The sequence below is a fragment of the Pantherophis guttatus genome, chromosome 7, assembly GCF_059756535.1.
Source record: "Pantherophis guttatus breed Tessera chromosome 7, ASM5975653v1, whole genome shotgun sequence".
NCBI lineage: Eukaryota > Metazoa > Chordata > Lepidosauria > Squamata > Colubridae > Pantherophis > Pantherophis guttatus.
In genome coordinates, this window is record NC_142069.1 from 76,051,648 (window position 1) to 76,076,757 (window position 25,110).

Here is a 25,110-nt window from a genome sequence, read left to right on the forward strand (position 1 = left end):
TAATTATATATTTGTCTTTGGTTGGCGAAAGTTGAAGCTTTTTAGTAACCATTGACTTTAGACCTAAACATAGCATAGTATTAAAAAAAATCAAGCTTTTCGCCATGTCATGTCCTCTATCTCCATTTGCATTGATCTAAAGAAGAAGGTAGAGTCTGAATTCTAATTGGGCAAAAATGATTCCTCAATATTTCCCTTTATGAAGACTCTCCCTTTAGGATAAGCCATGAAAGGAACTATGTTCCAAACATGCAGGCAAGTAAAATTTGCTTTCAACATGAAATTACTTCCAGACTTACTCAACTCTGTAATGTTACTACAGCCCATCAATCATTTTAAATCATGGCCTTAACAGAATTGTTAGATTTACAAACAAAAAGTTAGCAGCATCAGAAAACCTAGAATCAACACTGCAGTTTACATAAAAATTTTCCTTACTGCATATGATGCAAAATATAAAACAATATCAGTGAGGTAAATATTATTTGCTTCCAAAGTCTGAAACTTAATTTATCTTCTTGTAAAACTAATTTGATGTACCATGTAGTGTTTAATGTATATGCCTGGTCAGTTAAAAGATTTTACTTTTAAAAGATAGTCCACTATTTGAAATTTATAGACTTAAGTTTTATAAATTTCAAATAGTGGGCTATCTTTTAAAAGACAACATGAATATTTAAATTAGATTTAAATACTGTATTTCTCCTATTGATATAGACACAAGGGAATTTTTACCAAAATAAATGATGAATATTTCTCATATTATTGCATTAATATTGTTATTTTTAAAATGAATTAGCTTCTGGGAGATAAAGCAAGGCATTGAAAACATCTGAACCTAAAAATAAAATTGTAACTAAAAAGTCTTTAATTCAAATAATAAATTATATTCCATCCCAATCACAGCTACATAATTTTAAAACAACAATAATATAATGAGCAGGATGTGTAGAATAAGAATGAAGGTATTACAGTGGCAAGTTGGATGTTTGTTTTTTTTCTAAGATGCATTGAAAGTACTTATGAGTCATCTGACTCTATTTATCGTTTATAAAGATGGGTGTGAACTTTATTTTGTATGTGTGTTTCTATAAACAAACACTGGCTACAACAATGAGATAAAGAGAGATACAAACACATACATTCTATAATACACAGCATCATCTTATTCTACACCTGCAATATGCTCATTAATTATGAAATAGCACAATATTTCTAAAAGAAACTAAAATTATGAATGAAGAAAATGATCTTGATCAATTAATGAAGTTTTCAATTAATGAAAGTCTGTGTGCAAATAATGCATGCTCCAAATTATTTGGAAATCATTTATGTTGCTTTTAAGTCACTACCTTTCCTTTCCTTGTATCATAATTTCACATGCAACTGAGAAATCCTAAAATTAGGCAGAAAGGCCTTTTCCAATTTTAGAAGGGAAGGAGGGGGAAGAAGCCTTCAACCCAAGAGCTCCTCCTTGCCCTGACCATAGAACATGAGTGCCATCTATTGAAAATGGACTGAATTGGCTTTTTAAAGAGGGATTATTATGCATGTACACAGAGAAACACACACACACACTCTCTCACACACACACATATTCATATACATATTATTTACTTTTCTGAGTAATGTATTATTACTCTTATATGAGAACTCCTGTTTACTGAGTAACTGCCCACTCCATCGCCCACCAAGAAAGAAATACAGCTAATGCATCCATGAACTGCTACCAAATTCCAGCATTACTCAAAATAAACCATAAAATGCATGTTAGCTTCCCATGACAGCTTTGCCAGTAAAATAAAGTTGTAATTTTCTTTAAAAAAAAAAAAAACCCTGCTTGTCATCAATACAGAGAGAGAATTATAGAATGAGAATAGATTGGACATTATGAAAGATGCACTCCAAAATATTAACCTCGGAGTCAGAATTTGGAGAGAGAGGAGGAAAAATTAAAAAAAAGGAGGACAAAACCCAGTCTATGCAGGCATGCAGATATAATTACCTTCTTTAAGGAACTGGGAGTGGATTACAAATATAAGAAAACAGCAGATAGCTGTTCCTGCTAATGCCCATAAAGCTTTCAAGAACTGCATCTCGGGTTGGAACTCAGCAAATACCAAGAAAGTCACACAATGAATTTCCAGAGCGAGGCATCAAGGCTTCTCGGGTTTGAGCCAGCCAGTAAAGCACACTTCCGAAATAGAGAGAGAGAAAAAAGGCGAACGATCGGAGGAGATAGCGGAATTTTTTTCCCCCTCCCTTCCAAGGCTGGGAGAGGGGAAGAAGGGGGGGGGGCGGGTGATGGGGGGTTTTTAACACAAAGTCTCAATCGGCAGCGGTAGCAGCAACATGATCTCCCCAAAGAGAGGAACCCGGAGAAGAATGGTTCGGGGCTCCATGAATCAGCTTTCTGTTTCCTTGCGAGTTGAGCAGCATTTGGGGGGAGGAGGAGGGAAAGAGGTCGAGAAGAAAGGGGGAGAGAGAGACAGACGATCTGGGCAGAATTGCGCAATCGCTTCCCCCTTACTCGGATGAGGGCTTCTTTTTTTTTCTCTCTTTTTTTTTGGGGGGGTACTCCCCCCACCCCCACCCCCGCTGCTGTTTCTTCTTCTCCTCCGCCGATCGCTTCAGTTTATGCAGCTAGCAGAATGCGGGAGGCGAGCCGATCTTTTCCCCCCTCGGGAAGCCGATGGCAAAGGGGTCTGCTGCTCGCTGCCACTGTTCACCCAGGGCTTGGCTTGGCTGGCACAGTCCAGTTAAGGCGAGGAAGAAAAAGTGCGGCTGCGGGAAGGGTTTTCCTGCGTTGGAAGTGGAAGGCGGGGAGGGGGGGAGAGAGAGAGAGAGAGAGAGAGAGAGAGAAACGGCTCGCTAATTTCGTGCAACTTCCCTCCGACGCCCGCGGTCCGTGCTTCGCCCCCGCGAGCTCGCTCGCTCTTCCTCCCCAATTCGAAGCAATTCAATTAATCCTTTTTTTTAAGCGCAGGTGCCAGCTGGCCAAAGCAGGGCAGTTTCTCGCCGGGAAAGGATGCGGGAGTTTCCTTCTCTCCTGCCTTCTTCCTTCCACCCCCGCTGCCACCTTTCAGTCTCCCCCCAGCCTCGTCCGGAGAAGCGGCTTTGGTGGCTTCTTCCTTTCCTTGGCACCCGGTGCGCCTCCCTCGCCAGTCGCCTTTTGCAAATAATAATAATAATAATAATAATAGTAATAGTAATAAGCAGGTGCGCCGCTTTGGGGCTGGCTTGGCTTCCCGATTAGATAAGACCAGCCGGTTTCAAACCCCCCCCCTTTTTCCTGGTTTATTATTTCGTCGTCATCCGTCACCCCAGAAATCCGTGCAATTCGAAAGCCGAGCAAGGCGACGACGGAAGACCCCCGGCAGGGAAGCAGCGTCTGAAGAAGCCTCCCCTTCGCAAAAGGCTCTTCGGCTTCTTCAGCCAGCCAGCCAGAGGCTTTCCCGGTCTGCCTCGATGGGCACAGGGGAAGGGCGAGAGAACTGCAGGCGGCTCGGTTTTTTTTCCCCCGAGCTTCCTTCTCCTGTAGCTGGATTGCCGGCTGTAATCTCCCGTGGTTGCGCGGGGTGCCAAAAGCTCCGTGGACGGCTGGCAAGCTGGCCGAGGTAGACCCTTATCAATGCCCGCAGCTTCCAAGGACCGTCTCTGCCAAGCGGCAGATCCGAGTACCCCTCTCTGGTAGGAAGGAAGCAAGCAAGCAGAGAGAGGATCCGATCGTGTCTTTTTTTTTTTTTGGAAGGGAGGGAAGTGGGGGATCCGCCACTTCGCTTTCCTCTTCTGGAGAAGGCGGCTGCTCTGGTGCCGCCTGCCCGCCAAGTGGATCCTCTCGACGCGCTCGATCCCAGCTTCTCGCTTAAAGGCTGCTTAACGCCATCGAGTAACTTTCCCACAGCCTCGGCGCGCGGCGCGGGGCTCCTTCGCTATTAATGAGCATGCCCAAGAGGCGAGCCTGCGCGCTAGGCGCAAGGAAACTTAAGGGCTGCTGCGCGGATGCCGCTCTCGCTCCCTGCAGTCAGCTCTCCGGGTGTAAACAAGGGAAGCTGAGGCGGGCAGGTCTTGGGTGGTCTGACCCAGCTTCGAGGTTCTCTCTGAGGGGTGGAGGAGGCGGTTGTTTCAGACCCACAGGAGAAAACCTAGCCATGGTGTCAAAAATAGGTCAGGAAGCTGTGTGATCTCCGAAGCCACGTCTATCATTCCTGTTCGACTTTGATGAGAGGCATCCAAAAAAAAAAATAAAAAAAAATAAAAAAATAAGCTTTTTGTTCTGTCAACCAACCGACTGGCCCAAGAAGGAGTTTTGGAAAAAGGCAACAAAGCAACCTACTTTCCAAAGCAGGGAGATAAAAGTATTCCTAGCTTACAAAAGGTAAAACAGATCAGAAATATGTATATAGTAGTGAGGCAGATAATATTTGGAGTACAGCCATTGGGAAACAAACAAACACCAAAGAGATAGCTAATAAGATAAAGAGAAGAAAAATAGTCCTGACGTCTAGTATGCAAGGTCTTCATCCCCTTTTTGCTATTTAACGTGGTTTGGTTTTCCCAATTTTCATTAGTTTCTTTCTACCAATGTTGCCCTTGTGCCACCTGCAGTTTATTGCTGGCTTCCTGCTCACCACTTGCTACTCAAAACTACCCACTGACATCCCAGCAGCTCCCAAGAGGAGTTTTTTTTTATTATTATTGGCATTTCATCTTCTTATCATAATTTCTTAACACTGCAAGTTATCTACTTCTCAGTGAGTGTCACTAAAATCAATAGGGCTTACTTCATTGAAATTAATAAGACTTACTTAACCATTTTTCCATCAATCTTATTGCCTAAGCAATAAGATTGTAAGAACCATTGTTATGCGTATAACACCGTGAACCAAAAACCATTAAGGTGTTATGAACTCTCGAGTTCACATCCAAAAAAAAGAGTGGTTGCTTATCCTTTGGGATTATCAGTACAAAAGACGAGAGAGGATATATTTTGTACAGAGTGGGATATGGTTTAGATTTTATTTCAGCAATCACTGTTGTATCTCACTAGTCTGCAGAACAGACCAAAAGAGTTCATTTTGAATTGTCTTTTTATGGTTTTATAGAGTCCAAAATTATATAAGGATGAGTTTGCAGAACCACGTGGAGGACAAATACCCTGTTTTGATACCATATCTAGTTTTGGAGATTTATCTCTTATGCAATGCAATCCTTATTCTGTATGTGCTGATCACATATGGATACTTAAGTCAAACTAAGGCTGAAATTCTATACACACTTTGGAAGTTAAATATTAATAAGTAAAATATGTGGGAATAGTTTATTAGGCTTATTCTTGGCCAGAATGTTCTCTTCAAATATAAACTGAAGAGTTTAAAAGTTAATATCTTGGTGGTATAAAAGAAGTTGGGACAACTAATATTTAGTCTTTGGGAACCATGCCAATATTAAAACAATAAGATGATCATGCAGGTCTGACAACAGGGTGGAATAGGTGGAAAGTAGTAGAATGTTATTGATTTCAGATTTCTTTTATCCCACCTTTATTAGTTTTATAAATACCTCAAGCAGATGAAGATAGCTAATACTCCTTCGTCTTTCTATTTTCCACACAACAGCCTTTTGAGGTGGGGTATTGACTTGTTCAGTTTTTAATTTTAATGAATTTTCACATGAATCTACGTGTGAAAATCAAGAGCTTTTTTTTAGTTATGAAGAAACTGTTAAGAGGAAGTAAATGGCATGCAGGTAAAGGCAAATATATCATTTGTAACATGAATTATTGGTACAATGCGCAATATAAAGGAAAATTTATAGTTTCAGTAACCTGTTGATCAATTATAGCAAGGAAAAGCATACATTGTTATATATGAAATTATTACAGGATTTTTTTTTTTAGAAAAGATAGAAAAGTTATTTAAGAATACTAGAAAATCTTGCAATGTAACTAATTAACAGAAAAGATACCTTTTTGCAATATATAAAGCAATGAACTAGGAAAATTTACAAAACTAGCCTACTATAATTAAAATGTTAATATATTCTATTATATTAGAACAGGCTATTCATGAGGTAAAGTAATAAAAATTGTTGTTGTAATTATTATTACTATTACTACTATTATTATTTTAAATAGCTCTTTCTCATCCACAAGGAAGGGAAATCCAATATCTATATTGAAATAGGAGCATTATTAGTTCAATTTCATAATTATAGTTATTTACTTAGGAATTTTGAAGTAATGATAAAATATTCCTAAAAAATATAAATGCTAATATTCAACATAATAAGTACTAGAAATATTCTTAGTATAACATTAGGGGAAAGACAGAAAAAATATATGTTTCCACATGTGTAAAATGAATAATTGTATTCATGAAAACATGCATTTTTCCATGTTGCATTATATCTTTGTTCAGAATAATGACCATACATTCTAGAAAAGAAGATTTTGTCAGAAACTGCTTTTTAAATATACAAATGATTTAAATAAACATCCAGAGGGATACTTAAGTTTTATGTTTAAAAATAATAATAATTTTGGCATTTGTTAAATAGAATTTAAAATACTGCAAGAATATCTAAATACAAAGTTCTGATCTTTTCCAATGATAATTGTTTATTGGTGCAAAATTATTCTTCTTTCCTGAATTATAAATACTGTTTTTTATTATATTAGTAATCTACCAGCCTTTTTGTTATGAATAGGAAGGAGTTCTAAGACACTAGAGGTGAAAGCATTGATTAAATTTATTAGCATTACATTATTTTTTCTCATTTTTACAACAGTTTCAAAATGGTGCCCTTCATCCTTCTTCGCTACGTGGCACTCAAATAACTTGTTTTCAAAACCTAAATTTCATGGGACCTTCAACTTAATGACATTCAACCTGATTAAGGTTGAAATGTTGCAAGATTTTCACCAGAATGGTGAAATGAAAATGCCAAAAATATTCCAACTATTCTCAGTTCACAATATTTTCCCACCCACATCAGGCATACTTGTAATATCTAGCTAGCACTAGAATAGAAAATACAGATAGTCTTCAACTTACGACCACAATTGAGCCCAAAATTTTTGTGGCTAAATGAAAAATTTGTTAAGTGAGTTTTGCCCCATTTTACAACTTTTCCCCCCACATTTGTTAAGTGGATCACTGCAGTTGTTAAATTGGTCACACGGTTGTTAAATGAATCTGGCTTCCCCATTGACTTTGCTTGACAAAAGGTCACAAAAGGGGATCACGTGACCCCGGGACACTGCAACCGTCATAAATGTGAGTCAGTTGTCAAACATCTAAATGTCAATCGTGACCATGGGGATGCTGCAACAGTCATAAGTGTGAAAATGATCCTGTCACATTTTTCAGTACCGTTGTAACTTCGAACAGTCACTAAGCAAAATGTTGTAAATCAAGGACTACCTGTATTTATTCTGTTGTATTCTGCTTTAATCTTGATTCAGCATGTAATAAATGTGTTACTCTTTGACATGCCCAGAGATTCTTTTTTTTTTTTCTGAATCAAATCAATATGGTTGTCCCACTGCAAACTCTGGACATTCAGAATTGCTAAAACAGCTAATACGTTAAGCTTAAGCATTAAAATCAAAATGATAAACATAGAACCCCTATTATTTACTGCAGGGATGGATCAGAAGAATACATTTTCCTAAAATAAAAGAAGCCACATATATGAGAAAATAAGAATTAAAGAGTATAATTGAGTGTCAATTATTCTTGGAACTGAAGAAGCTCCTTGGATAAGAAGCAAAATGTTTTCAAGAAAAAGAATTCCAGTTACCTTTTGAAAAATGCCTTTGGGACAATTGGCTAACTGGTATCCTAATTCCAATATTTATCACTGATGGGAGAAAGTTAGAATTGGGTAATTGTCTCTTCCAGATTGGAAGAGATCTTCCAGAGATCAAATTATGGTGGTATCAAAGGAGGTCCATCTCTACTGGGGAGTCTCCAATCCAGATTCCGGATCAGGGGTCTCCAACCTTAGCAACTTTAAGCCTGGTGGACTTCAACTCTCAGAATTCCCCAGAAAACTTTGCTGGCTGGGGAATTCTGAGAGTTGAAGTCCTCCAGGCTTAAAGTTGCCAAGGTTGGAGACCCCTGGCTTAGATACTGTAAGTAAATGGTTGGGAAGCGAGCCATGCCAACTTCCCAGATCAGCCAATGATAACTGAGAAGACAGCTTCATTAAGGTTGGACATCCTTCTTATGATGGCATTGGTTAATACGGTTCAGGAAAGAGTAGCAAGCAATGGAACTGAATGATGGTTAAAACTCTTGAAACTAGTCTGCTGGGAGGAAAATGGGCAGTCACTCCTAATTACTGTTTATTATTTCTTTGGTTGTATAAAGCTAAACTTAATTGTTAGTGTTTAGAAAGAAAAAATACATAGTGTTAGGGACCCATTTGAATGTGGATGAAATCACAGTCTATATGATTCACAGCAATATCGAATTGTAGCATCTGGGAAGGATTACATAGGAACCTACACCAGCCAGTTCTTGTAATTGCCTGGGATGGAGATGAAGCATCAGCATCACTTGATATCCCCAGATTTGGAATTTAGGGAAAGTAAGCTTGCACCAAAGGTATTGAAAGAAAGAGAAAGGTATTTGTTGCTTTTAAAATCAGGGTGCAGCTTATGCCGAACAAATTCTATGCAATCCTTAGTTTGTGGGTCAAAAAAACTGCAATGAGTTCTACTAACATTCTATTCCCCTATAACACTTGGAATCAATCCTTAGACCCAAACAATGGACTTAGCTAATTTTCTCGATTTCTCCAATGAAATAGCATTTTAAAAAATTGCTAAAGCTGAAAAGCAAAGGGCATACACTAGGGGTGAAATCCAGCCGGTTCTGTAGCGGTACTACAGAACCAGTAGCGGTGGCTGCGGGAGGCTCCGCCCACACATGCGGATGTCGGGACGTCATTTTTTTTGAGACATTTTAAGCCTCTGCGCATGCACAGACGATGGCGCGCACACATTGGCAAACCGGTAGGGAAGGTAAGTAAATTTCACCCCTGCATACACAGTCATATAAATATTAAAGGTAAAGGTTTCCGTCGCACATATGTGCTAGTCATTCCCGACTCTAGGGGGCGGTGCTCATCTCCGTTTCAAAGCCGAAAAGCCAGCACTGTCCGAAGACCTCTCTGTGGTCATGTGGCCGGCATGACTAAATGCCAAAGGCGCAGAGAACACTGTTACCTTCCCACCAAAGGTGGTCCCTATTTTTCTACTTGCATTTTTTACGTGCTTTCGAACTGTTAAATTGGGAGAAGCTGAGACAAGTAACAGGAGCTCACCCCGTTATGTGGCACTAGGGATTCAAACCGCTGAACCGCCAACCTTCTGATCAACAAGCTCAGCGTCTTACCCACTGAGCTACCACGTCCCCATGTAAATATTACGACAGTTTAAAAAAAATTGGAAGGATACTTTAGAAAGGAACCCATTGCTCAGAGCACTGGGGTAGCCACATTGTTTAAATGCTTAACGCAATGACTTTGAGCCCCTTTTGTGGTTGTTATCTCTGAAAAGTCCAGAAAAAGAATCTTCCTTGATACCGAGCAGAGCAACAACGATCTCAAAATGTGTTCGCCATGCACATTTGTTTACAACTACAGTTAATTCCATCAGTGATATCTTCTCCAGTTCTCATTCATTCAGTGTTTTCTTTCCATCAACAAATTCTATAGTCTTCCAGCATTTCATATACTATGTATTTCATCTGGCCATTTCTTTTACAGATTCTTAATGTTTAAGAATAAAAAAGTTTTCATAGAATGAATGTCTTTACTGTTCTAAATTGAGGACCTGCATGCTTGTCCGCAATATTGCTATTATGATTTGAAGTACCATTATGTCACCAGAAATATATCTGCTCATTAATAATCATATATCCATCTAGTGTATAATCTATTTTACTATCAAGAAGAATAAATTTGCAGTGTATGTATTTTCCAATATCGCTTGATCTAGATGTATCTGTCTAACATGCCAACATCCCTTTAAATAGAGCAGAGTTGAGTAATAATAGCAATAGTGCAGAAACATTAGTCATTAATCACTTTCATCCCCTTCTTAAAAAACAATCTCATAACTGAAGACAAGAGTCCCTGGAAAAAGCTACACATAAGCAACACTACTTCAATGTAACCATGTCTAAGGTTCCTTGTGATGGCAAAATCTAAAGAACAGATGCCATTATTGGGTACAATATCATGATGGAAAACAATTAGAAGAGAAATATTTATGTGTACTATTCCCATATTTATACCATTGTTAATATTCTCCATATATAAATGTCTTCACATTAGAAAACATTGAGAACCTGCACTTACTTGGGTCTTCAAAGCACAAATAATATGCATCTAGATCAACAAAGTAGATATATTTATATACCCAAACAAATGTGTATTATCTTTCAGTGTAATTTTTCAATTTTTTGTTTGAGTCACAAACCAGAATTAAAAATTAAAACATTAAAATGAAATGAAACAGAACAGTGTAAGAGGTTCTAAGCCCAAATACTAATATATAGACTATTCTATCTTCAGAATAAAATAATGTAAACATGAGACAAAATAAAGTATCACATAGTAATACAGGAAATTGATTATTCTTTAATAAATAAAAATATATTATAGAATATTAATGAACTGGAGTTTCTAGAAGACAGATTTTATTATGTATCAAGATTCCAATTATGTACTGATAATATATAAGAAGAAAACCAATTTGGAATCAAAGGAAATAAGTACATTGTCCATTGGCAATTACAGTACTTTTCCCACATTGTATCTGTTTCTCATAAACAGGAAGGAGAAAAAAGTCATGCATATTGTCATAAAATTGCTTAACGAAATGGATATTTGGGAAAGTATTCATTTATTATTTATTTATTTGTGCATTAAATTGATACAGCTGCCTATATTAGTCTGGGCAGTCAACAATGAATAAAAACAAGATTTTAAAAAATCATAATCGAACAATAACACACTGTCCAAGAACCAAGCATTTGAAATGTGGATTTACAAGATGGCTGTTACATATAAACTGGGTTGACAAAATTAGAAACGAGTAGGTGATAAGCCGCCTGGGAAAGCAAGGGAAATAATTAAAACCATTAAAAAGTGAAAGTTAGAATATTTTGGACATGTGATGCAACACCCGGAAAAATACAGCATACTTCACTTAATCCTCCAGGGAAAGATTGAAGGCAAATGAACTCAATGGTTTCAAAATCTAAGGGACTGGTTTGGACAAAACTCAGCAGCACTTTTTCATGTGGCTGTTGATAAAAATAGGATGATGGATATGGAAGGAGAAGAAGAAGAAGAAGAGGATGAGGAAGAAGGAAAAGGAGAAGGAGGAGGAGGAGGAGGAGGAGGAGGAGGAGGAGGAGGAGGAGGAGGAGGAGGAGGAGGAGAAGAAGAAGAAGAAGAAGAAGAAGAAGAAGAAGAAGAAGAAGAAGAAGAAGAAGAAGAAGAAGAAGAAGAAGAAGAAGAAGAAGAAGAAGAAGAAGAAGAAGAAGAAGAAGAAAGAGAAAACCAAGACAATATGATTACGGTATAATCATGCACCCAGGGTACGGGACTTGGTAACAGAAACAGGTCTTTATAACTCTAAAATAATCCAATAAGGTCCAAGCAAGCTAATCTTCAAGGGAATGGTGCCATGACAAAAAGAGACTTTCTGGGTCTCACCAGATGATGATCCCTAATAGAGGGGAATTGGAGCATGCCTTCCCTGCCAGATCTAATAGGGCAAGTACGTACAACCAGGGAGAGATGGTCCTGCAATTAACATGATAACAGGAGAAATGCCTTTTCAGTTACATTAGAAACTAGAATGCCTATGCAATTCTGAATTAATACCATGTTTATCAGCATACCTTAACATAGAACATAGCTTAAAAACCTTAATCTCACCAACTAGGTATTAATGCGCAACATAGCTTATTGGCATCAGGATACGATACAATATATTATTTAAGCCGCCTTGAGTCCCCCATGTGCGAACAGGCGGCAATATAAATTCTATAAATAAACAAACAAACAAATAAATAAATAAATTGCCAACAAATAATCTCGAGATAGTTTCCATCTGAAGGCTGTTACTGTAAGTAAAATACTCTTGCGAAATAAGAACAGGGATCGTAACTTTCTCCACTGTGACCTTCAATATCAGTTTCCCCCTCTCTATAATACAAGTGATTTTGAGTTACCATCATGAAATTATATACAACACTTAACAATAAGAAATCCAGCTAGCACATTGTTATTTGAGACAACTCAGTTACATTCTCCAGACCCCCACATATATTATTTTCATTATTGTTTGATAAGGGATCATCTTAATATATACATTTATCCCTCTGAAGCCTAAATTAAGGAAAAATGTAGTGGCATTTGCATTTTCTAAGCTTTCTATATTACTTGCATACAAAGATATTTAATAGGTTAATTAAGCAGTCATTTAGGACTAGAATATTTGAAAAACAAACATATAATGGAGACAGTATGTATAAAATTACACAGTATAATCAAAGCTAAATAAGCATAAATTAAGTAGCAGCACAGAACAGATCACTTTCATTTAAAATATGAAACTCCCTTGGGATTCATTTCATAACAACGTATCTATAGAGAGAAATATCCTCTATTTTAAATATGTTATAAATATGTTTTTAAACATATTATAAGTATGTTTTTTCTCATTTCGGTATTTCTTTCATTCCTATTGCTGTATTAGGATATTTAAATTGTGCATCAATTAAATATTAAAAATAAAATATATAAGCAAACTATTTTAAACCTTAACAGGTTTTGTAACAACATACTGTACATTTTGCTAAGCGTTGTTCTAATGGATAATCCATTTAATAAATTCTGAGCTGTATTAGCAGTGCAAATTGCCCTAATCTAACCAACAGTACCACTGTAAGTTTATCAACAATTGGTAATTTTTTAAATATATTAATATTTTGCGAAACAACCACAATTACAACTAGTGCTTCATTTTATATGTAGTGTAAAATGTATTGTATATAAAGTTTCCCAGGTATCTTACAGAGGAATGTTAAAATCATGACAGACAGACAGACAGATAGATATAGATTAGAGAGCAAAAGAGAAAAACAGAGAAAGAAAGCTGATAGAAAAAGATGAAATACATAAAATAGTAACAATGTGACAAAATTATCACTTAATTTTAAAAGAAACCAATTAACAAGCAGATTATAAAAGAAAGAGATCGCCAAGGTTTCACTGAAAATGCACAGACGTTTAAAAAATTCAAACCCCTTTATTACTGTATTATCAAGAATAATGATCAAATTTGCACTTAAGTTCTGTGTGGGAAACTGCTATCCATTCAGAACTACAGAAGAAAATCCACAGTATTGGTAGAACCACAAATCAAAGCCATTTAATCTTGTTAAAGTTGAGCTTAATTCATTTGCTCTCCAGGACAAGATTTCCATGGAATCACTTGCTTTTCCCCTTTTTTCCTATTTCTTATTTTCAAACAGATAAATTTATGCTAAAACTATTTCTGATACAAAAATGTTATAGCTGCATCGTTTACATAAATTCTGCTCAATATCCTAGTTAAAGAGCTTTTTTGAGAATCGAGGCACCGAAATTTGAAGATGGCTTGTTCAAAATTTATTCATATTCTGTTTATATTGCCATCTATTGCTTTATGAGTGAATATTGGACATGAAATGAGGATTTGCTTGATCTAAAATGTCAAATGATTTCTTTATTTGAACATAAGCAATATCCCAGAAGATATTTTCCCTCTTTGCATATCTGTTTTGTATCATTTTATTCATAGTACAAAAATTATCCCTGTATACATTGTTTTTACCCTTGAAATGAGGTCTGCTTCTGATGCATGCAGATTTAATATAATTTAAGAAATCAAAGGATATAAACATCGAGAATGCTTTAACTCCATACTACAGTGCAAGACTGATGTAGAATACTGCAGTCAACCAGACTGACAATATCTTAGAAACCAGCTTAATATTACCGGTATTAGAATGGTATATTCTTCACACACAGAGAGAGAGACACACACAAAGAGAGACAGACAGACAGACAGACAGACAGACACACACACACACACACACTCACACACACACACACACACACACACACACACAAACACGGGGTGGGTTCTACTCACCTTTACTACCGGTTCGCAATGGGGCCACGCACACACTCTTCTGCACATCCGCAGAAGTGTTCTGATGACCTCGGGGTCGGTGGACAGAGCCTCCCTCCGGTTTTACTACCGGTTCTGTAGAACCGGTCAGAACCGGGGGCAACCCACCACTGATATATACATATACCTATATGTATATATACCTATATACATATACATACACACACATGCATACATTTTTATTTTTATTTTTTTTAATTTGATTTATATGCCGCCCTTCTCCGGAGACTCAGGGCGGCTTACAATGTGTTAAGCAATAGCCTTCATACTTTTGTATATTTACTTTTGTATATTTCAGCTTATTGCCCCCACAAACTGGGTCCTCAATTTACCCACCTTAGAAAGGATGGAAGGCTGAGTCAACCTTGAGCCTGGTGAGATTCGAACTTACAGTAATTGCAGACAGCTGGTGTTAATCACAATGCTATCAGTCTGCTGAGCCACCAGGCATACATGCATGCACATATTAAAATACTCCCCAAACATAATAAAAGAAATAGTACTGCACTAATTAAGAACTATATAAATATGTAAAGTAATGACTTTTAAAGAATGTGTCTACAGATGCACCAATGCAAATCAATATATGTGAATTTGAAACAAGCTGCAAAATATAGCAAAAGCAATTGTTAGATATCAGAAACATTCTATCTTGAAATTATAATTATTACTCTCTAGGAAGACTCTGAGATTAGTGCTGTGATTATGTAAGGGAGGATGTAATGGAATAGTACTGTATGTGAAATTGTGTATTCATAGTTAAAATGTATTATACTATTATGCTTAAGGAGTTCTTCCCACGTTTTCTTGAATTCCATACTGATTGAAAACCAATATTTATTCTGATGATTTCTGTGCACAGTGAAAAGGAAAGACAATTGTATCGATAGAATTACACTTCTGCCCTATCCATATTCCATATTTGGGACAGCTTACCATGAATATAAATAATTCATGCATATGGATAGGTTGCAAATATAGAGGAATGCAATTTAAACATCTCACTGAAATCAACCATGTAGATATGAGACCTTTTATTTACTTCTGTTCCTGTGATATACCCTCTTTTAAAACTGATTATTGAGCTGTATATAATAAACCTATTCTGATTTTGACTCCACTGGAATTTAAAAAAGACCTATCAGTATAAGACCTATTTTTTAAGGTAGTCTTCAAAAATGCTAGGCAAAAGAGAAACTGAAAGAGAAATGTAGATGGATTTAAATTATTTCACTATCGATCAATTTTGCAGTGGAATACATTTACTAAGCAGATAATATGGCACACAGTTATCTTTCATTCATTCAAGTTATATGAAAGTTTACTTTTTTTTCTTGATTTACAAAATTCATAAAATGTAAGGATTAAAATGGCCTTTGGAAATCAGCTAATCTAGTACCTTACCTAGTGTAATAATGTACCCTGTTTTCCCCAAAATAAGACATTCCCTGATAATAAGTCCAATTGGGCTTTTGAGAGCATGGCAATAAAGCTAAGCACTTATTTCAGGGTTCAAAAAAATATAAGACAGGGTCTTATTTTTGGGGAAACACGGTACTGCTATACCACCCCTGAAAGATGAACATTTATTTTATTTTTTTCATTAATTTTGTGGCCACCTGACTCTTTCATATACAAATAATATGCAAAGCTCTAGAAAACTTCTAGTCTTCTGCAGGATTATATGGAATAAAATTACGCACTGTAATTTTCAGAATCATGTTTAAGAATTATCCTAATAAAGAGCCAGAATTATTCTAACAGTACTGCCAAGTCCATGGGGACTTGGGAGGGGGCAGTGCGGTGATTAAGACACTAGGGTCAGCTGGAAATCTAGTAGCCAAGGTTCAAGACCCGGCTGCCATACGATAATGTGAGCTCCCATCCTTGCCTCTGCTCTTGCCAACCAAGCAGTTAGAAATCATGCAAATGTGAGTAGATAAATAGGTACCATTTCATAACAATGCTTTGTGATGTCATGCTGGTTATATGACTGTGGAAATGTGTGATGATCCAGGGCATGGCATGGAAGCAACACAGCCAGAGAACATGTCTAACTCCCCTTTATTGCTCCAATTTTGCCCCCAAACGTCCCCACATTAACTACAAGTCCTGAAGCCAAGCTCTCACATGCACCTTCAACAGCCTCTGGATGAGAGTAGTCCAGTAAGCAAGGTGAGCAAAGCAGTAACCAAGGTCAGAAGTCCAGTAAGCAAGGTTAACAAAGCAGTAACCAAGGCCAGAAGTCCAGCTCAATAGGCAAATGGGGCAAGGCACACAAGACAGAGCACAGTAATCTCCAGACATCAGCAAGTGCACATGAGGCTCCACAGATTCAACATTTGTTCCTGACAAATGCCCCTTCCCACAGCCTCTCCTTAAGTCTCAGTCCCCAGGTGTGCCTTGTGAAGAAGGGCGTGGCACTCTCCTCCCGAGTAGCCGGCTCAGTCTGCACTGTTCTCGCCTTCTCTCGTCTCTCCATACTCAAGGATCAGGAGGGGGTGGTCCTTGCTCCTCATCTGAGCTCTGTCTCTCCTGCTCACTGTTTAGCCTCTCTTGGTCCTTCTGCCCCTGTTCTTCCCTGCCTTCAAGCTGTTCTAATCCTGAAAAATCCTGGTTCTGCCCGTCCCTGTTTTCCTCTGAAGCCAACAGAGCTGCCCCCTCGCTCTCTGTCATCTCCAGTTCCAGTTCATCTTCCCCCACAGATTCAGTCTCCGACAGGGGCATGACAAAATGTCTTTAGATATGTCTGGCTCAATGGCCTTGAAATGAAGAAGACTACTGCCCCTTATAGTTGGCAACAACTGGCAGAGTAAAATCCTCAGGGACTCTTTTTACTGCCAAATACCGAATAATTTGTTGGTTGATGGTATCAAATGATGCTCACAGACCCAAGAGAACCAGCAAAACTTGGAAGTCTTGACATAGATTGAATGTTGGCTGAAACCCAACAGAAATGATAGTTTCCAACCAAATAATAGTTGGTTGATATTCTCTCAACGGAGTAATTAAAAAGTTTAAACCATTAAGGTAGTTGGAATTTGATGATCAATACTCTAATTGCTAGATTTCAGAAAACTCTGGCCAAGAGTGTCCACTCTTGTTATTGTTTTTGTTATTGTTATTTTCTTACCACTGAATGGCAAAGTTCCCTGTAAAACCTGTGGCTTGAAAATCAAATATAAACCAGCCTTTCCTATCTGAATTGAAAATGTGTTGATAAACAAATATAAATATAAATAAATTCCCTTGAGGTGATGGAAATGGTTGAGAGTTGAAAAAACAAACCACAAAACAGTATCCAATGCATTCAGCTCACCAATTTGCTGTGTCCCTATATGGGAAAGCAGGAAAAAAGAATCAGGAACATCCTGGTGCACATTTATATGGATCAAAGATCTTTTCTAGGATGAAGTGGCTATCAGAAGTACTAGTCTACTCCTATTGCACATATAGCAGTTCTTATCTGAGTGAGTCTACTTCTGTCCTTACTCTCAGTTTAATTAAAGCAGGACAATTACAACAAATATAGTTTATTGCAATTTGACCTTTATAGTTTCTCTCTCAGTTAATTATTTAAGAATCTCGATTGCTGCTCTTTCAGTGCCTTAGTTGTCTCCAGCCTATTGGCCTTAGTAAATATAAACATAAACTGTTTTACATTTCTATATTTTACAAGACACTATACTGCATTGGATTATACCATATGAACTATTTTTCCCCCTATGGGTTTTCTATTCCACCAAGCATATATAGCATACAGAGACAGTTTTGCTACCATAGTAGCAGCATTTTTCTCTTCCTCCCCCATGTATGCTAGGATTGTTCTGTAAATTTCTTAAATAAAGAAGTAAAAAAATTCCCATGAAAACATTTGGACTAAAAATTACCCAGGTGGCCTTTCTTATTCCAACACGTGAAACTGTGAAAATCCATTTCAAATTGATTTGGAAACACTATTCTACATCATTCTGTGAAGAAACACAAAACAACACTCTAAAAATAAATGTAACTGCATCCTATCATGGACAAATTTATTTGAGCACAAAACACATTGCTATGGAATAATGTCCATTGCAAAACCTCACGCAAGGCAATTTGATCAGTTATAGTAGGATGTATGTATTTATTTCTAGATATTCCAACACCAAAATCACTTGCCCAATGAAAGAAATAATATGAAACTACTAAGGAAAATATTTGTTACAAGATTGTGGACACTTCAAAATGTTTTTTGTAGATGTGCTTATGAATGTCACGGAATGTATTCATTCATTTAATTATTCCTTCAAACTTCATTTAAGAAGTTAACGAAATCTGAAACATCAAAAATATTTCAGCTCTTTGCAGGTACATTCTCAAGTACTCGCTTAATGTGGAAACTGAAATTTCAGTAATTAGTGTTTCCAAACTCATGCAGCTCAGATATGCTGAACTTCCATTCATGCAACTATTAATGAAGTATAAAATCAAGATGATTCTCTAAAATTGAAATATTTGGTAACTTGAATCATACGTGATGTGGAAAATGGATATATTATTTTCACCGCTGCTTTAGCAAAATGAAAAAGCCATATATTCTTCCAGACCAAATAAAAGCAAAAGAAGCAAAAACAGTAAACAACAAAAAAGCCTATATACTACTGCAAGCACCTTTATTGCAGTAACAATGCTATCATTTCAACACATCAGACAGACATATTTGTAGGAACGTTGCAACTACTTTTCTGTTATTTTGACCCTTCACACATTTAACAGGAATTTTATTTGGTATTTCAATCTACAAAGCAAAGTTAGCCTTTCAAGGAGAAGATGAGCTGCTATAAAAAGTAATATGGAAACATGAGACCTGAAACTATGTTCATAAATAAAGATGCATTTTAAAAGCCAATATTTCCACATATCTAAAAATGGTCTTTTGAGGATTAGGAATAAAAGGCATATTTGAAAAGTTAAAAGAAAGATTGCAATGACAGCACAATGCTAAAATTTATATATTCATTTTTTATTTGAAACTTTGACATGGATTACTCAAAACTTCTAAACTATATTGAAGATAATAGTAATGATATTTCAATTTAAGGTTGGAATACTGCTTCCAGTTCTGGTTACCATGATACAAAAAAGATCTTAGGACCTGAGTACTTATGAGACCACCTTCTGCAACCGATAACCTCCCACCAACCAATACGCTCTCACAGAGTAGGCCTACTCATAGTACCATTATTAAAACAATGTTGTCTAGTAGTTCCAAGGGAGAGAGCCTTCTCTGTGGGGGCACCTACTCTTTGGAACAAAATACCCCCTGGAATACGAATAATCCCAGATCTTCGCACTTTCCGACGTGCCCTGAAGACCTTTCTGTTTCAACAAGCAGGGCTAGCATAAACATCTAAATTCTATGCCAAGGTCTTAGCAGATACACTAAGTTGACTCAATTTATTATTTACTGTTTATATATATATAAAAAATTATTATATGTATATGAAATCTTATTCTGTTCACCGCCCTGAGTCCTTCGGGATAAGGGCGGTATAGAAATTCAATAAATAATAATAATAATAATCTGAGACTCTAGAAAGAATGCAGGGAAGAGCAACAAAGGCATCTGGAGGCTAACTTGTATGATGAACAATTAAGGGGTGACATAATAGCAGTCATCCAGTACTTGAGGGGCAGCCACAGAGGACTTAATTCTCCAAAGGACCCTTGAGGGTACGACAAGAAGCAATGGGTGGAAACTTATTAAAGAGAAATCATACTTGGAATTAAGAAGTTTCCTGACAAGAAGAACAATTAACCAATGAAACTGCTTGCTTCCCAGAGTTGTGGGTGATCCATTGCTGGAGGTTTCCAAAAAAAGACTGGACATTCATTTGTCTGGAATGGTATAAAGACTCTTGCCTTGGGTTGGACTAGAAGATCTCCAAGGTCTCTTCCATCCCTATATTTCTAAGATATATTATCTCAGTAATCAGAATGTTATATTTGCTAATGATAAAAAAAGAAATGTATAGAACCAACAGGAGACCAATTTAGAGAATACTTCAAATAAGGTAAAGGTTCCTCTCACACATATGTGTTAGTCGTTCCCGACTCTAGGGGGCGGTGCTCATCTCCATTTCAAAGCCAAAGAACCAGCGCTGTCCGAAGACGTTTCCATGGTCATGTGGCCGGCATGACTAAATACCAAAGGCGCACGGAACGCTGTTACCTTCCCACCAAAGGTGGTCCCTATTTTTCTACTTGTATTTTTTTTCTTACGTGCTTTCGAACTGCTAGGTTGGCAGAAGCTGGGAGAAGTAACAGGACCTCACCCCATTATGCGGCACTAGAGATTCTAACGTCTGTGCTGCCAACCTTTTGATTGACAAGCTCAGCATCTTAGCCACTGAGCCACCGCATCAAATAAAGTGGGTGGTTATATATCAGAACAAAATCTAAGTAAGGTGCAGGACATTTTAAAAGCACCATGAATTTATGTGCCAAGAATCTAAACCGTTAAAATAAATAAATCATCTTAATTCCTGGAACTAATAAAAAAGCCTGGAATATCAAATGGTCCGGTTAATCAGTCATTGATGGCTGAAGTGAAACCTATGGTGAGAAAAAGCCTGAAGGTAAATTCTCTTTCTAAATATTAAAGAATCTTATGGGAAATGTATAAAAAGATACTGACATTTTTCTAGATTTCTATGGCAAAAGAAAAAAGCATACTCATAAAATAGACTTCCTAGCCTGGGGGACAAGAAAGTATTCAAACTTCCCTACTTGTATTCACCATGCTGACTAGTAAATTTGGAATTGTAGTCCAAATGAATCTTGCATCAAACAGTAAGATTTTAAAATGTGCATGTCAGATATAACACCAAGTACATCCCTTTTAGTAAATGCTGAAATATATTTCAATTTAACCAACATTAAATATGCTATAGTGCAGTGATGGCTAACCTTTTTCTCATCGCGTGCCGAAAGCGTGTGCAACAGCACGTGCGTGCCGGCACTCATAATGCAGTGCGCTCACCCCTTGCACATGCAAGCATGACCTCATTGTCCTCCCTGCGCATGTGCATGCACCCCCCCACACGCTCCGTTTTGGGCCTAGCAGTCCTCCCTGCAGCCTCCTGGGCCCAAAAACGGGGTGTGGGGGAGTGCAACCCCACCTTCTATGCATGCACATGACCCCCCTGCGCCCCCCACACATCCCAAAAATCAGCTGGCCGGCGGGAGGCGCGTGCACATGCATGGTTAAACTGAGCTGGACAACAGCTCGCATACCCGCAGAGAGGTCTGCGTGCCATAGGTTCACCATCACAGTTATAGTAGCATAATATATTATAATAAACTATAATTTCTTCTGCACCAATTTCTTTGCATTATTATTTTGTTCTCTTCTAGGGAGTTGTCTTGCTGACAAATAGATAAAGACCAGAGGCCTTTTATATGCTCCAAAGAAAGACTGTTACATACTTACCTGCCATCAATGATTCAGAGAAAACTCTGGGCCATACAGTCTTCTGCACCCTGATATAGTACTTAAGTAGTATCTTCTCTCTACCTTCCCTCCAGTATTTAAGCTTTCTGTACCTGCTTACTACTATTGGAGATTCAGCCCACTTTCCCAATTATCAAAGTTGTAATCATGGTCAAGGATGGGCTGCTGGGGGTTTGCAGGGGTTTCGGAGAACCTCTAGCTAAGATTCTGTGCAGTTTGGAGAACCCCCGAATCCCACTCCTGGCTGGCCCCGCCCACCCATCCCCTCCCCTCCCAGGAGTCCTCACGTGGCCCATTTTGGATGCAGGTAAGTGCAGGGTAGGCGTGGAGGCTCGGGGAGAGCAAAAAATAGGCCTACGAGAAGATCAGCCTCCAGAGGGCCTCCAGAGCCTGGGGAGGCCATTTTCATCCTCCCGGAGGCTTGAAGGGAGGATGAAAGGTATTTCATCCCTCGAAGATGGATCCCTCGAAGGGAGGATGAAAGGTATTTTTGCCCTCCCCCGGAGGGCAAAAATACCCCCCACCATGGTGCAGGAGGCTGAATAGGCCACACCCACCATGGCCACACCCACCCAGCGACCAGGCAGAGAACTCTGTGCTAAAATTTTTGAAGCCCACCCCTGATCATGGTGTTTTATACAAAAGTGTGTGCATTAGAAAAATCTAGTAAGGATTAGTGAGGGAGACCTGAAGAGCGAACGAAGGATAGAGCTTCACATAGGTAGTCCCTTTAAATGGATTAGCAGTGAATGCTGTCAGTTATTGATATGATTTTGCATCTTCCCCAATCTGTTCTTCTTGCAGGGTCTCTTGCCTTGGATCTTGGATCACTTTTGGTACTTCAGGAGATACTTATTCTCACCCTGCACCACATTCACAAGGTTATCGCCTTCATCATTCCTTCACACCACACCGATCAAAATAAGATTCCCAATTTGTTCAGGGGTCACAGGTTACCTTATTTTTATGTTGCATCATTAACTTCATTCTGCACTTTTTTTCCTCCTCTAATTTCCAACCATTTATTACTACATTTCAACAAATCTTTCTGATTCAGGGATCCTAATAATTAGAAACACAAGAAAATGGATGTTTATTATCCTGAAATGAAGAAACCATCTTCCACAATTAAAATATCAGCATCCTTAAAACAAACAGAACAGACAGCTCTAAAATTTTATTTGAATTAATTAGCTTTGCAGAGAACTTACATAGGGCAGGCATTCCAAAACTCATAAACAATCATAGACACTATTTCACTGACCACTGTTTTTATCTAATTACTGCATCTGACTCCTCTTCTACAAGGTATAGCAATAGCACTTAAACTTCTATATGGCTTCACAGTGCTATACAGCCCTCTCTAAGTGGTTTACAGAGTCAGCATATTACCCCTAACAATCTGGGTCCTTATTTTACTGACCTCAGAAAGATGGAAGGCTGAATAAACCTTGAGCCTGGTGAGATTTGAACTGCAAAACTGCAGGCAGCCAGCAGGCAGCAGAAGTAGCCTACAATACCACACTTTAACCACTGACCCACCATAGCTCTATGGTGGGTATGAGGAAAGAGTTGAATATCTCTGTAGGCTCCACTTCCATGATAATATAGCCAACTGCTTTAATCTAAAAGAAATGAATACATCTCTCCATGAAATCCTAAATGTAGAACTGTTACATCGTGTGTTCTTGGTTTAGAAAAAATCCTGAAATATATAGCGCCATCTATGAGCATGATAAAAATGATCTTCAGTTAATACATCACCAAAACTTCTTGTTTTTAGAAGTACTAATACAATGCAATGAACATCTAAAACAAATGCTGTCTGTTGCTTTCAAAGAGATACACATTCAGAATAATCTAATTCCTTAATCCACAGCCAATTAATAAAAATGCATATTTAAATATTCCCCAGGAATCTGTTTTATTTTCCTCTGACAAAATTAACTGAACAAATTTGATTAGATGTGTTTGGAAAACTGCATATCACAGAATTGTAAAATATACAGTACTTTGTAATGCATTTCTAGACCCTGTATTTATTCATTATACTTTTTTTTTATTTCTTAAAGGACCTCCTATTATTTTCTTCTTACTATTTCACCCAGTGAATAGAATAGGATACTATAGTAACTAACACAGAGTTTCTTAATTATTTCCATGGCTAAATGAGGATCAAAAGTAAGGTAGAAATGCTTCAAGTTAAATTCAGCACCAATGCCTTCTGGAATTTTATTTCATTTTTTAAATTTCAAATCTTGCCTGTAGCACTAAAATTCATTGATAGTCTTCCATCCTCGTATCAGCTAAACACTGTTGCAGCAGCACTACACCATACTAGCTCTCCATTACTATATACCAATAGCAATTATACTATAACTGAAGAAAATGACAGAATTTTACTGAACACAATAATCAGTTTTGACACTGCTGGTAATTTCTGTTCAAATGGAAATGAAAGAGGATATATATCTCTTCGCTTCCCTTGGGAATGCCATTGTATGGTGCCCCTTACATATACATTTGAAAAAATTACAAGAGTCACAGACTTCTAAGGGGGAAAAAAGAAAAGAATCTATAAATACTTCAGGCAGAATAGAATAGAATAGAATAGAATAGAATAGAATAGAATAGAATAGAATAGAATAGAATAGAATAGAATAGAATAGAATAGAATAGAATCACAGGTACAACACTTAATGATAGTCATAGGGTACAAATAAGCAATCAAATCATATTAGGGACAATCAATATCAATATAAATCGTAAGGATACAATGTGTTTACTATGGACATAAATTGGGTATATTGAACTGTTTATAAGAATTCTATGTTGTTCTGATCCAAAGATCTGAGAAAGCAACATATTTCTATAGTTGAATTTATAATTTTAACCATATGGAAAGCCAAGAGAGAAAATTCTGCTGTTGATCTTGTATGGTTTGATTAGTAGGGCTTCCAGTGCAGTCATACTGTATATATTCTTTCTAACTCACAAAACTGTTTTACATAGGTTTTTACTGCTTTCTTGTTGCTCTCTTTAGCTCTTATGTTAGCCTGAAAAGTATACTGCTATATCAAATAAGTGTAAACATTCAGTTTTCTAAGAATTATTATTGACTCTCTTTAAAAATTAAAGTTAAATTACTTCCTAATGTTGCTTCCATCAAACATTAAATGTCTCCCTTTCAGAAATACTAATGAAATCGTTACATCATTTCATACTTGCTAGTAGTCACTATAGTAATATTTAAAACATTTATGTTTAATCTGATACTTCAAAGACATTTATACATTATTTTACTGAAGAACACAATATACTGCATCATAAACCAAAACTGAGAACCAAAACT

At 37.4% G+C, this 25,110-nt stretch overlaps 1 protein-coding gene across 10 annotated transcripts in view; it reads right to left on the reverse strand.

Annotated features, from left to right (window-relative positions):
* The window catches only part of TAFA5 (TAFA chemokine like family member 5), a 439,448-nt gene that overhangs the window by 339,799 nt on the left and 74,539 nt on the right, over window positions 1–25,110 (reverse strand). For 2 of the 10 annotated variants that reach the window (XM_087874260.1, XM_087874262.1), the window contains exon 1: window positions 2,006–3,928. The exons of 6 other annotated variants lie outside the window; for them this stretch is intronic. In XM_087874260.1, the coding sequence (XP_087730386.1) occupies window positions 2,006–2,096 (91 nt within the window). In that variant the 5' untranslated portion in view covers window positions 2,097–3,928. Of the gene's footprint in view, window positions 1–2,005; window positions 3,958–25,110 lie in introns of those variants that run through there. 2 more of the 10 variants (XM_087874259.1, XM_087874263.1) reach the window with 2 other exon arrangements.